Here is a 12,700-nt window from a genome sequence, read left to right on the forward strand (position 1 = left end):
TTTATATAATGCATAATGTATTTTAAACAAATTATTATTATTATTATTATTATTACTACTACTACTACTACTATTATTGTATTTAATTTCTTTATTGCTATGGTGATTTCAGAAATCATGGTGTGTAATTTGCAATTTACTTCTAAATAAAGAAGCATAATTTTTTTTCTCCCCAGGACCAGATTGATGCTGCAGTGAAGCAGCTTTTGGCTCTGAAGGAAGAATATAAGCAGGTGATAGGGCAGGACTACAAACCCAGAGTTCCCCCTGCTGGTGCATCTCCATTGACTCCAGTTCAGCCTGATGCAGTGTCTGGCTCCTCTGACAGCTCTCCTAAGGCTATTTATGATCGCATCTCTCAACAGGGAGAACTTGTGAGGAAATTGAAAACAGAAAAGGCACCCAAGGTTTTGACTTATTTCAGTTTTGCTCTGAATTTTGAAGTATCTGATTTTAAAATGATTGTAAATAGTATTCAACAATTGCTTATATTTTTACAGGATCAGATAGATGCTGCTGTGAAGGAGTTGCTCAGTCTTAAAGCCGAGTACAAGCAGCAAACTGGACAGGAATACAAAGCAGGTGTGCCTCCATCTTCAGGCCACGCCCCTGTACAATCTAGCCCTGCCCCACCCCAATTTAGCTCCTCCCAGCCTCAATCCAGCTCCTCCCCTCAGGCTCAAGCACTGTTTGCAGACATAGCCCAGCAGGGGGAGCAAGGGAGACGGCTTAAAGCAGAGAAAGCTCCTAAGGTTGGTTTGCATTTGTTTGCAATATTTAATTATTAATCTGGCCTTATTTTTGTGCTCATGTGATTTTAATCTGTATTTAGGAGCAAGTTGATAAAGCAGTGAAGACTCTGCTTGAACTGAAGGGTCAGTATAAAGCCCTCACTGGTGAGGAGTACAAGCCTGTGACCACTCCAGGATCCTCAGGGAACACAGGAGGAGAAGACAAGAGCCGCAAGGAGCGAGAGAACAAGTCTGAGAAGCAGGGAGGAGGAGGAGGAGGAGGAGGAGGAGGACACAAGCAACAGAAAGGAGGAGAGAAACCTCAACAAGTTCAAGACTCTGGAGCAAGTGGAGCAGGAAATGGCCAGGGGCCAAAGAAACAGACACGGTGAGTGGCAAAATCGCAGCACTGAGCTGTCAAATGCCCTTTGTGGTTCCACAAGATGTTGATAACTCTTTGAATGGAGACTTGAGAAAGTTTTGCAGTTGTTTTAGTACTGCCACAACTGGTTTTGTCCTCCAAGACTAAACCCCAAATGCACTCTGTTGTGTCTGAATATCTTTTTCAGACTGTAAGCTGTGTTTATGAACATTTCAGTTTTGCATTAAGGAAATGTGGTGTTTGCAAGCAGGGACAGTACATTTATACACTTACTGTGTTATTCAAATGTAGGCTGGGACTGGAGGCAAAGAAAGAGGAAAACCTGGCTGAGTGGTACTCGCAGGTACACTTTGTTCACATGATTTTGTAAATGTTTTTGTTTTTCAGCTGTGTAAAAATCATCATTTTTGCTGTTTTCAGGTGATCACCAAGGCTGAGATGATCGAGTATTACGACGTCAGTGGCTGTTACGTGTTGAGGCCCTGGTCTTACTCTATCTGGGAGGCTATCAAAGAATTCTTTGACCGGGAGATCAAGAAGCTGGGTGTGGAGAACTGCTACTTCCCCATGTTTGTCTCTCAGGCTGCCCTGGAGAAAGAGAAGACCCACATTGCAGATTTTGCTCCAGAGGTGAGGAGATGGAAATAAAGGAATGAAAGGATATGAGCAACACTAGGCCACTAGGCTAGAGATACTTTTGATACATATTTATATACTTAATATTATTCAGCAATAAATTGATTAAAAATTACAGCGAAGACATTTATAATGTAAATGTATCACATTTTCACAAAAATGAAGCTGCACAACTGTTTTCAGCATTGATAAAAAAAAAAAATATTTTGCTTGAATACTAAATCAGCATATTAGAATGATTTCTGAAGGATCTTGTGATTCTAAAGACTGGAGTAATGGCTTTTGAATATTCAGCTTTATCACAGGAATAAATTACATTTTAAAACATGTAAAAAATGTTTTTAACTATTTCACAATATTATTATTTTTGCATAATTTGATTAAATGCGTACTTTTTATAGTGGATAATTGAAATGAGATCATTATGGTGGATCATATAATGTAATATTTGGAATTATCAATGTGTGGAAAAGAGAACTACAACTCAGAGAAAAATGTATTTAGGTTGCTTGGGTGACAAGATCAGGAAAGACAGAGCTGGCGGAGCCCATCGCTGTGCGTCCCACTAGTGAGACAGGTGAGCAACTGCAGCTGTATCTTAAATGGCCTGGATTATCATCTTTTTATTATCTATTTAATGAATTCAATTTCTTCATTCATTGATGCAGTGATGTATCCTGCCTATGCCAAGTGGGTTCAGTCACACAGAGACCTGCCAATCAAACTCAACCAGTGGTGCAACGTCGTGGTCAGTTTTAGCCTCAGTAGCACACTTTTGCAAACACATCTAAATTAAGGGCCCATGTCTTCATTCTGCTTTTTGCTTTTCTTAGCGTTGGGAGTTCAAACACCCCCAGCCCTTCCTGAGGACCAGAGAGTTCCTTTGGCAGGAGGGACACACAGCGTTTGCCACTAAAGAGGAAGCTGCAGAGGAGGTTAGATGTGATCTATCACACCTCACTCACAACTTACTATTTCCATGCAGATCCAGAAGTAATTTGTACCATGTTTCTGACCCTCCCGCTCTTATCTGTCATGTGCGCAGGTTCTGCAGATTCTGGACCTGTATGCTCGGGTGTACCAGGAGCTGATGGCCATCCCTGTGGTCAAGGGCAAGAAAACAGAGAAGGAGAAGTTTGCAGGAGGAGACTACACCACCACTGTGGAGGCTTACATCTCAGCAAGCGGCAGAGCTATTCAGGTTAGTCTTTGGTTTGCAAAACATCCAGATAGTCTTATTTTACAGTCTTTGTTTGGTCTGTTTAACTGCTTTGAAAATTGAATTAAATTTAATTATACGAGTACACTTCAAAATAAGAAATAGAGTAGAGCTGGGAATTGCCATAAACCTTCCAATTTGATATTATAACTAAATGTAGCTGCCATTTTTACATGTATTCAAATATGAATTATTCATTTATTTTAATGCATTTAGCATTATTTATACATTTTGGCTATTGATGTCCTGAATGTTTACCAATAAAATAAAAATGTAAGTATAAAAGTACTGTTTAAAATAATAATAAAATGTATAATAATTTAAAACTGTGTTGTATAGTCAAGCATTTTTCAAATTAGTTTAAAAATATGAATAGTAAATAATAAAAAATATTCCCATCTATTTACTAAACCCTTAAGACAGAACATACTGTTTACATAAGTTGCACATCATACAAGAATTTGTTTTGTTTTTTTTGGAATTTCAAAGGCCAATACCTAGAGCATGTGTCTCGAGCCGGACTTCTTTTAGCTGGATACAGTATATTAAAGGGGTCATATGATGTTGCTAAAAATATCATTATTTTGTGTATTTGGTGTAATGAAATGTGTTTATGCGGTTTAAGGTTCAAAAAACACATTATTTTCCACATACTGTACATTATTGTTTCTCCTCTATGCCCCGCCTTTCTGAAACGCGTCGATTTTTACAAAGCTCATCGTTCTGAAAAGCGTGGTGTGCAAATTGAAATCGCATCATATGACCCCTTTAAAAAGACTTATATATGTGAGGCGCTGCAAACCACGTGAGACCCAAATGCAATGGTCAAAGTCGTCCATCTAGCATACGTAGAAAAAACAATGAAAAAGAAGCTCGGTGGAACTTATATCTGAGTCAGATATACCTCTTACTTTTATTCATTTAACAGACTTTTTTTATCCAAAGTGACTGAAAAAGAATTCATAGTGATTATGTATGTGACTGTACAAATGTTAACTTTTTTTTTTATTGTATCAATCATTTTATCATTACTTGTTAGAATTTTTTTTTTCTTTCTTGCTAAGACAGGATTCACTATTGCTATTACAGATATTTAGGTCTTGGGATGTGAAACATGCTAAAGATCAGAACACAACAGCAATGTCCTGGAACCCACCCACAGCACCCTAAACAATCAGAAAATTTAAAAATGTACCTGCAGGATAAGTCATTGAAGTATTGTAGCACCATCAAAGTACAGCAGTAAGATCTGAAACAATCCAATCACTCTCACAGGGTGCCACATCTCATCACCTGGGCCAGAACTTCTCCAAGATGTTTGAGATCGTCTTTGAGGACCCTAAGAAACCAGGTGAGAAGCAGCTAGCCTACCAGAACTCATGGGGCATCACCACGCGGACCATCGGAGTCCTGACGATGGTTCATGGAGACAACATGGGCCTGGTGCTGCCACCCAGAGTAGCATGTCTACAGGTGCGCTGGAGATCCATCATTTCTTCTTTTTGTTTATAGTGGATCGTAGCATTGTATCCAAACTTACACTGTGATTCGCAGGTCGTCATCATTCCTTGTGGCATCACAGCCACTCTCCCAGAAGCAGAGAAGGAGTTTCTGTTGGCCCAGTGCTCCAAATATCTTTCTAGACTACAGAAGGCCGACATCAGAGTCAAGACAGACCTGCGTGATAACTACTCACCTGGCTGGAAGTTCAATCATTGGGAGCTGAAGGTATGGAGGTCCTCTCTCACAGCATAATCACACACTAATGCACGAAGGCTTTATGTCTTGACTTCATTTTTCTTTCTTTGCGTTGTGTGAATGCAGGGTGTGCCCATAAGGTTGGAGGTTGGGCCAAAGGACTTACAACAGGGCCGGTTTGTAGCAGTAAGAAGAGACACGGGAGAAAAGCTCACTGTGCCAGAGGCTTATGCTGAGAAGAAAATCCTAAACCTTCTGGAAGAGATCCAAAACAACCTCTTTAAACGGTACAAGCACCTGCTTTCTACCACATTAGAGTTCTGACATTTCCATCAAATGCAGGATGACTTATGATTTTTTAACTTGTCACAGGGCCTCTGATGATTTGCACAAACACATGGTTGTGGCTGATACAATGGAGCAATTCCAGAAAGATCTGGACCAGGGAAGAGTAAGTAAACAATGTGGATCCAGAGCTCTTTGGTTACTTTTTTTCCCCATCAAAACCAGAAATTTGCCTAATTCATATAAATTCTCCCAGATTGTGCAGATTCCCTTCTGTGGAGGCATTGAGTGTGAGGACTGGATTAAAAAGACAACAGCCAAGTAAGAGACTAGTCCATTTCTCCATGCTTTTGGGTTGATATTCCTAGATAGCCAGTATTCCATTACCTTGGCATTGAAATATTAAAAAATATTTCAATGCCAAAGGACCCCCAAATTTGAAGATCCCTGCTATGGGGATCTCTTCCTATGTATATTGAGCCAATTAAACTTGTGTGAGGGGGAAAAAATGTTAAGCATGGTATTGTAGCGACAAGGTTTAAAAAAAAATATATATATATATATGCCACTGTATATATATATATATATTATATACAAACAAAACATTTTTCTTAAATATACATGCATGCATATATAATATACACAGTACACACACATTATGTAAACAAAAACTTATTTTGGATGCGATTAATCGTTTGACAGCACTAATTTTTATAAATACATTTTATTTTAAATGATTAAATATTGTATTTTCTTTTAAAGCACTAATATTGTCATTACTAAAGGCAAAACTAATTAGACAAATTTTTGCTCTGAGTTGGCACTATATCCTTTTTTCTGTGCACTGTTAGTGTTTTATTTTTTTTATCACTTAGTGTAAAAAGTATCGCTGTTAATGGAATAAAAATGGTCATTGACCTCACGATATCTGAACAGAAAAAAAATGAATACGTAACAATCGAAACAATAATATTAAATGCTGTGAAGATATCAAAAATACACTCACACAGATATCCCTAGGATTAACTAGATGAGATTACCATTAACACTGTTCTTTTTTTGTGTCCTCAGGGATCAAGACCTGGAGCCTGGTGCACCTTCAATGGGAGCCAAGAGTCTGTGTATCCCCTTCGAGCCCTTGAAGAAACTGCAGGCCGGTCAGATGTGCGTCAGCGGCAAAGAGCCTGCGCAGTTCTACACGCTGTTTGGTCGCAGTTACTGAGACCGTTTTCCACCCCTAAAATAATGACTCTTCTTCTTGTCAAATGCACTTGCGGAATAACTCTAAGACATCTGTCATCTCCTCCAACCACGCAAAATTTACTATATTTTAGAGGAATCCCCTCTATTTTTCTGGTCACGGGCTTACTAGCTGACACATAGAGAGCTTTAGGCTGACATTAGATGTTCTATGCGGGCCATACTTAACGTTTGTGCATTTTTGTCCTAAATAACTGTCTGACAATTGTAATGAACTAAACATTATCTGTAATAAAGGGATTCTTAATTTCTATAATTTTTTGTGCTTGTCACGACTTTTGTATCTTTTTGTATTTGTGTACATGGGGATCAGAGATTAAGGTGTTTTTTTTAATTATTATTATCTAACATACTCTATACACCAAGGGATTTTACTAGATTTATATTACACCAACATAATTGACACACAATATATAAAATTACTGTGTAATTTTTTTTTTTTTTTTTTTAACTGAATAAACTATAAATTAACATTATACATGCACTTTAGCTCAACTGCAAATATTGATCATACAATTATGCATACAAAAAGTAAAACAAAAAGTGAACAAGAAAATAAGAGAAAAGAAAGTAACAAAATAAAAAGTACTAGGAAGTAATAATATACAAATCTGAAAAATGGTACTAAGCTCAAACTTCTAAAGTCATAGCTTTCCTGTATTAAGAGTATCTAATATAAATACTGCAGTTGTACTTCAGTAAACAAAGTTTCGATTTAACGTGCATTTATGAATGAAATTTGTGCTTAATGGTTCATTCTGTTTCTGTGAGACTCAAGTCGCTGTGAATCTCGCGAGAGTCTCGCACTATGACGGTAACCTTCTAGACACGTGCTGGGCGTGTTGTCAAACGCACAGGTGCGCACAGCCGCTTACCGCTAGCTCCGCCCACTCGTGGCACGTCAGCTTTTCGACAGAAAACTGCGGAAGCAATACGTGGAAAAACAGTTTTAGGTTAACAGCGTTTCATCGCACCTGTCTGTTTATGACGGTAAGTGGGATATTGTCGTTTTATTGGCTTACAAGTCTAAACACGACGTTTATTGCGGGCCAGAGTATGTATGAAGTGAAAAGGTATATTTACATCCAGGTTTCTGTTAATATGACCTCTACATTGTTGAAAAGGCAAAGCAACGTACATTTCTTTAGATTTGCGATACCTGTTTGTTAAAAAAAAGGCCTATATGTTTGTGTCAAGAGACAACTTTTTGTAATGTATGATCTTACACATTTTTAACAATTTTACTGAATATTATTACTGATATAAAAGATTGTTATGAATAAAATGATGGTTATGTAAAATTGGAATGTTAGAAAATATATAAAAGGTCTTTTTAGCAGGTGTAGATGACAAGGAATATAAATTCAAACTACAAATTGCATATCTAAATAGTTTTTTTACTTTATTGTTTTCTTTTCGTCTACTTGTTTTTCAATTCCTTCCTTCCTTCCTGTCTGTAACTACAAGGTACAAATATCTCATATGCCATTTTCTATAGGGGTTAAAGTCTAAATAAAATATAATGTTTATGTAAAATAAACTATTTTACACCAGGGAAATGTTTCTCCCTCTCTTCAGATTCCTCTGTCCTCTTCCTGGTAATTGAAGTAAAGCAACAGAGGAAATGTCTTTGGAAGGAAGCATATGTCATGTAACCTGCTTATGAAACACAATGGAAATTCCCTGCCTCCTGTGGGACACCAGAGAACAAACTGCTAACTGCCAAAAGTGTAGCTACAAAGACGACGACAACAACAGAATTTAGGTTAATAGGGATATAGACACGGTAACCCTGCTGATCCTGCTATAGCTTGATAGAACCAATAGATGCACAGTAGACAGGACAGTAGTAGACTCTCGGGTGTAATTGGATTACGTTACTGTGTGTAATGGGGGAGTGTATGTTGGACCGTTATGGTGAAGATGGTTTTCAAAGTTGTGAAGGGTTTGACGATTGGTCCACGTTCAGTTCTGCGGACTGGACAGAACCCCAGCAAGATGGCAATGGGTTTTCAGACTGGGGTGCAGTCCAGGACAAAACCAGAAAAGAGGAATCATCAACCCTACCTGTGGCAGAAGCAGGAACTTTTGAGTTTCCTGAAAACGTATGTTATGTTGTTTTGCATATTTGGTTTTTGTCTTGTGGTTGCATTACTAAATTCATTTACTGCTCTAAAAGTGACCTACTTTCGAACTGTTATGTCTAATGCTGTTTTAATTTAATTTAATGTAATGCTGTTGTTTCACAGACTGAAAATGGCGATAAGGGAAATCCCTGGTTTATTTTTAATGACTGCTTTCAAGTTGAGGGGGCAGAGAAAGATCCTGTCATGATGGAAATCCCTACATTGTCACTGCTACAGCAGAGCATATTAGACAAGCCCTCTCATTCTGCAGCAATATCAAGGTATTAGTCTATGGCTTTTCTACTGTTCATAATGAAATAATGAACCTGGTTGTGGTGAGATGCATTGCATATAGTCAACCAAATTCTTACTGGAGTAGCTGGTTCATTGATCAGCCATCTTAGTAAATCTTTTTTTTTTTTTTTCATAAAATCAATTATGAATACAATTCATACATACAATTGCCCTAATGAATTATTATTATTATAATTATTTCTTAGAAAGAAAAAAAAAGAAAGAAAGAAAAAACCAGGTCAATTAGTTTTGTTAATGCATTATAAAACCTTTTTTTTTAATAATAATTATTAATTGTTATTTTTTAGTAGTAGTAGTAGTAGTATTCATACAGATGTTTACACTCAAGGTGATGTATTTAAAGGGTTAGTTCACCCAAAAATGAAAATTCTGTCATTAATTACTCACCCTCGTGTTGTTCCAAACCCGTAAGACCTTCGTTCATCTTCGGAACACAATTTAAGATATTTTTGATCAAATCTGAGGGCTCTCTGACCCTCCCATAGACAGCAAGGTAACTACCATGTTCAAGGTCCAGAAAAGTACCAAGATGATCGACAAAGTAGTCCGTGTGACATCAGTGGTTCAACTGTAAAGTTACGAAGCTACGAGAATACTGTTTTGCGCAAAGAAAACAAAAATAATGAATTTATTCCACATTTTCGTCTCTACTGTGGCACTTGTGGATGCGCGTTTACGACAGTATCATGACGCGTGTGTGTGGCGGCGCCGGCACTGACCCAGATCCGGCGTGATGACGTCATTACGCCGGATCTGGGTCAGCGCCGCCACACGCTATTCTACAGTATTCTCGTAGCTTCGTAACTTTACAGTTGAACCACTGATGTCACACGGACTACTTTGTCGATCATCTTGGTACTTTTCTGGACCTTGAACATGGTAGTTACCTTGCTGTCTATGGGAGGGTCAGAGAGCCCTCAGATTTGATCAAAAATATCTTAAATTGTGTTCCGAAGATGAACGAAGGTCTTACGGGTTTGGAACAACACGAGGGTGAGTAATTAATGACAGAATTTTCATTTTTGGGTGAACTAACCCTTTAAGTTGTAGGAAAAATATATATTTTTAATTGATTAGCAGAGTTAACAATAACTGAAATAAAACATAAAAATAACTAATAACAAGAAACTAAGAAATAAAAATGAATAAAAAATAGACATTTAAAATAACTAATAATAAAAATAAAAAACATTCACATTTTCCCTTTTTCTTTAGCTTAGTAACTCCTATTCATCATTGACTCTGAACAGGGCAGGGAAAGACTGAAATCTCCAGTATGTGTCAATATTTTCCCTGATTGCAATGTGCTCAAACAAATTTGCACATTAAAATGTTGTGGTTTATTATTCAAAAACTGTGCACAATTCCGTTTTAATTGATGGAGTGTCAATGGAGTGTCCATCATTGTCAAAAGTTTCTCTCCTTCTCTCTCTTTCCCATTAGTGAAGCTGCAAATTTCTGGTGTCATCTACAGTCTGGGTCCAAAATTCTCAGACTGTCAGGTCCCAAACCCAAACTACACTCCCATAAAGGACTGCTCAAAACCCTCCAGCTCAGACAGCCTGACGCAAGCGCTGACTCACAGGTGAGTACAGACTGAGTATTACAATTTGGCACATTGGCACACCTTTTGAGCTACAGACATTGTCACCTCATATGGCTTGTTGGGGTCACAGGTGTGCTGATATATGTTCTACTTTTGTGGTTCTATTAAAATTAAGAAACTTGTTTTTGTTTTGTTTTTTAGACCACTACACTTTTAGATCTTGAACTAGAAGATCTGGAAGACCCTCCTGGACCACTTATTCAAACCAAGGTGTTTGTGTGTGTGTGTGTGTGTGTGTGTGTGTGTGTGTGTATGTATGTATGTATGTATGTATGCATGTATGTATATATATTTGTTTTACTACTTTTTTATTTATTCATGTAATCGACTAATGAACAAACTCATAACAGTGAATGAACTTGTAATATTAATTTGTGGTGAAGTGTTTCTGTTGTCCACTTCAGTGACATTTAATTTGTATTTTTAAGGTTTTACTTTTAAGATGTACAGCAGGATATAGACCAAGGAGGATTTATACACTCCTTAAAGGGATAGTTCACCCCAAATTGAAAACTCTCATTATTTACTTAGCCCCATGTATTTCCAACCCTTAATTACTTTTTTTTCTAATATGGAATATAAAAGAAGGTATTTTGAGAAATGTCTCAGTATTGTTTTATTTATTTTGTAGCAAACCTGGTTTGTCATACAGAAAGTCATACAGGTTTTGAATGACATGAGAATGAGTAAATATTTGAGAATCACTGATTCATAGGAAATGAATTAAATATAAATAAAAATAAGTGGGTTCACTGAACTCTAAAGCTTTTTTTCTTTTTCTTTGTCAGCTGATGCCATCATCACAGTGTCAGAATGCACCAGGATTCTTTTATCAGATCTCACGCCAGTGGCTCAGCCAGTACAACATGAACCTGCTGCCCTACCAGAACAAGAAAGATTCTCTGCAATAATCAACATCACATGTACACACACACACACACACACACACACACTTACAGTTGCACTGACACACACTACTTCAGAAAAACGAACCTGCAAGGAAAAGTTTTATCCAAAAATGAAATTTTTTTCATCATTTATTCCAAGCCCATTGTAAATGCAATGGATGTAATTGAAATTAGCTACTAGTGCATTCTTCAAAACCATGCAGGTTTGGAAGTACCCAAAATGATAACCGAATTTTCATTTTTGGGTCCCTTTAAACAAAGTACAAGCTGCCTACTGCCTGCATTCATTCATGTGTATGGAAACAAGCACAGGCAAGGTTTTCCAAGCACTTTCACAAATAAATCCAAGCCTGTTACAAAGCATACTTGACAAAAGTACTAGTATGCACACTAGCTCAGGATGGAATTCCTAACTTACTTGATGTACACACTTTGCCACTGATCTAACATAAAACGGAGGCTTTTAACATAAGCAGAACAAAACCACTGTAAACCTCAAGTACAGGAAGTTAATGCCGCCATGTAGTTATTTATGTATTCCACTGTCTGCTGCTGCTGCCTAAGCTCATGGCTTACTGTTCTTAAAGCTACATTATTTTTATTGTGAACTGACATCTGAAATCTTTGAATGTATGTGGTATATTTATGTTGGAAATATTTAAACAAGAATATATGAATATACAGCTCTAAAAGTTTGTGTCCTGCACTTTAGAGCAGTTTGGTCTTTTTTTTTTTTCTTTCAAAAAGGACTGAAAAAGGGAATTCAAAATGTAATAAAAAGAGAAGTACAAAGCTCTTCAACAGCATACCTTTATTTGTTTGCCCCTTATGGTTTCTAGGGTAAATCCAATTACAATAATAATAATAAGATCAGTAATAAACAGATTGAACTATTTATTTATTTATGTCTATCACAATTTTTAATAGAAGTGTAAAGTGATCTTAGAACTTTAAGCTAATTTCAGGGTTCATTTTATATCAAGGTCATTTAATTATATCAACATTTTATCCGTTTAAGCCTTTTGCCTGATCTAGTTTGCTGTTAGACACCTTCAGCTTGACTTAAAAATGTAACGGTTGGTACAAATAGCTTTATGTGTCAGTCTTGGGTTATGTGAACAAAAGTTGATTCTGTCAAACTTCCTGTCATTCTGTGTGCTCGCATTCAAACTAAAAACAGAACTACTCCACATTTTATTACAACGTAGCAAATGGGACGTTCACAGTTTAAGGTCATGGAAAGTTCAAGTTACAAACACAGATTTGAGCATCCGTTCTCATGCTCGAAGTCTTCACCACAACAAAACATTTGAAGCTTCAAGACCTTTTCAGAGAGAACTGATTATGTTCATACTTTACTTTTTCATCTGTAATAAGCATGAGCTTATTTTTTTAGTACAGGGCTCTTCATACAGATTTTGTAAAGTATTATTTTGGGAAATATTTTGCTATGATTTGCTTATAGAACATGAAGCGCTGATTAGATGTGGCATAACCACATTTACTCCCCCTTCCTTTATCAAGATGGTGATCA

At 37.0% G+C, this 12,700-nt stretch overlaps 2 protein-coding genes across 3 annotated transcripts in view; both read left to right on the plus strand.

Moving 5' to 3' along the window:
• Window positions 1–6,467, plus strand: part of eprs1 (glutamyl-prolyl-tRNA synthetase 1) — a 21,158-nt gene extending 14,691 nt beyond the window's left edge. For both annotated transcript variants that reach the window (XM_016452664.1, XM_016452665.1), the window contains 15 exons: window positions 177–407; window positions 501–752; window positions 833–1,119; window positions 1,405–1,456; window positions 1,534–1,743; window positions 2,254–2,326; window positions 2,418–2,497; window positions 2,583–2,684; window positions 2,795–2,950; window positions 4,244–4,441; window positions 4,523–4,696; window positions 4,793–4,953; window positions 5,039–5,117; window positions 5,208–5,272; window positions 6,023–6,467. In XM_016452664.1, coding sequence (XP_016308150.1) covers window positions 177–407; window positions 501–752; window positions 833–1,119; window positions 1,405–1,456; window positions 1,534–1,743; window positions 2,254–2,326; window positions 2,418–2,497; window positions 2,583–2,684; window positions 2,795–2,950; window positions 4,244–4,441; window positions 4,523–4,696; window positions 4,793–4,953; window positions 5,039–5,117; window positions 5,208–5,272; window positions 6,023–6,173 — 2,271 coding nt within the window. In that variant the 3' untranslated portion in view covers window positions 6,174–6,467. The remainder of the gene's footprint in view (window positions 1–176; window positions 408–500; window positions 753–832; window positions 1,120–1,404; window positions 1,457–1,533; window positions 1,744–2,253; window positions 2,327–2,417; window positions 2,498–2,582; window positions 2,685–2,794; window positions 2,951–4,243; window positions 4,442–4,522; window positions 4,697–4,792; window positions 4,954–5,038; window positions 5,118–5,207; window positions 5,273–6,022) is intronic.
• A 636-nt stretch (window positions 6,468–7,103) lies between these two features.
• Window positions 7,104–11,959, plus strand: LOC107662595 (uncharacterized). The gene is made up of 6 exons (XM_016452667.1): window positions 7,104–7,201; window positions 7,790–8,316; window positions 8,461–8,618; window positions 10,096–10,237; window positions 10,400–10,468; window positions 11,047–11,959. The coding sequence occupies exons 2-6, from the start codon at window positions 8,101–8,103 to the stop codon at window positions 11,167–11,169; spliced, it is 708 nt and encodes a 235-aa protein (XP_016308153.1). The 5' UTR covers window positions 7,104–7,201; window positions 7,790–8,100; the 3' UTR covers window positions 11,170–11,959.
• Window positions 11,960–12,700: the final 741 nt, after the last annotated feature.

This window comes from Sinocyclocheilus anshuiensis, unplaced genomic scaffold (genome assembly GCF_001515605.1).
Source record: "Sinocyclocheilus anshuiensis isolate Anshui unplaced genomic scaffold, SAMN03320099.WGS_v1.1 scaffold715, whole genome shotgun sequence".
Lineage (NCBI taxonomy): Eukaryota > Metazoa > Chordata > Actinopteri > Cypriniformes > Cyprinidae > Sinocyclocheilus > Sinocyclocheilus anshuiensis.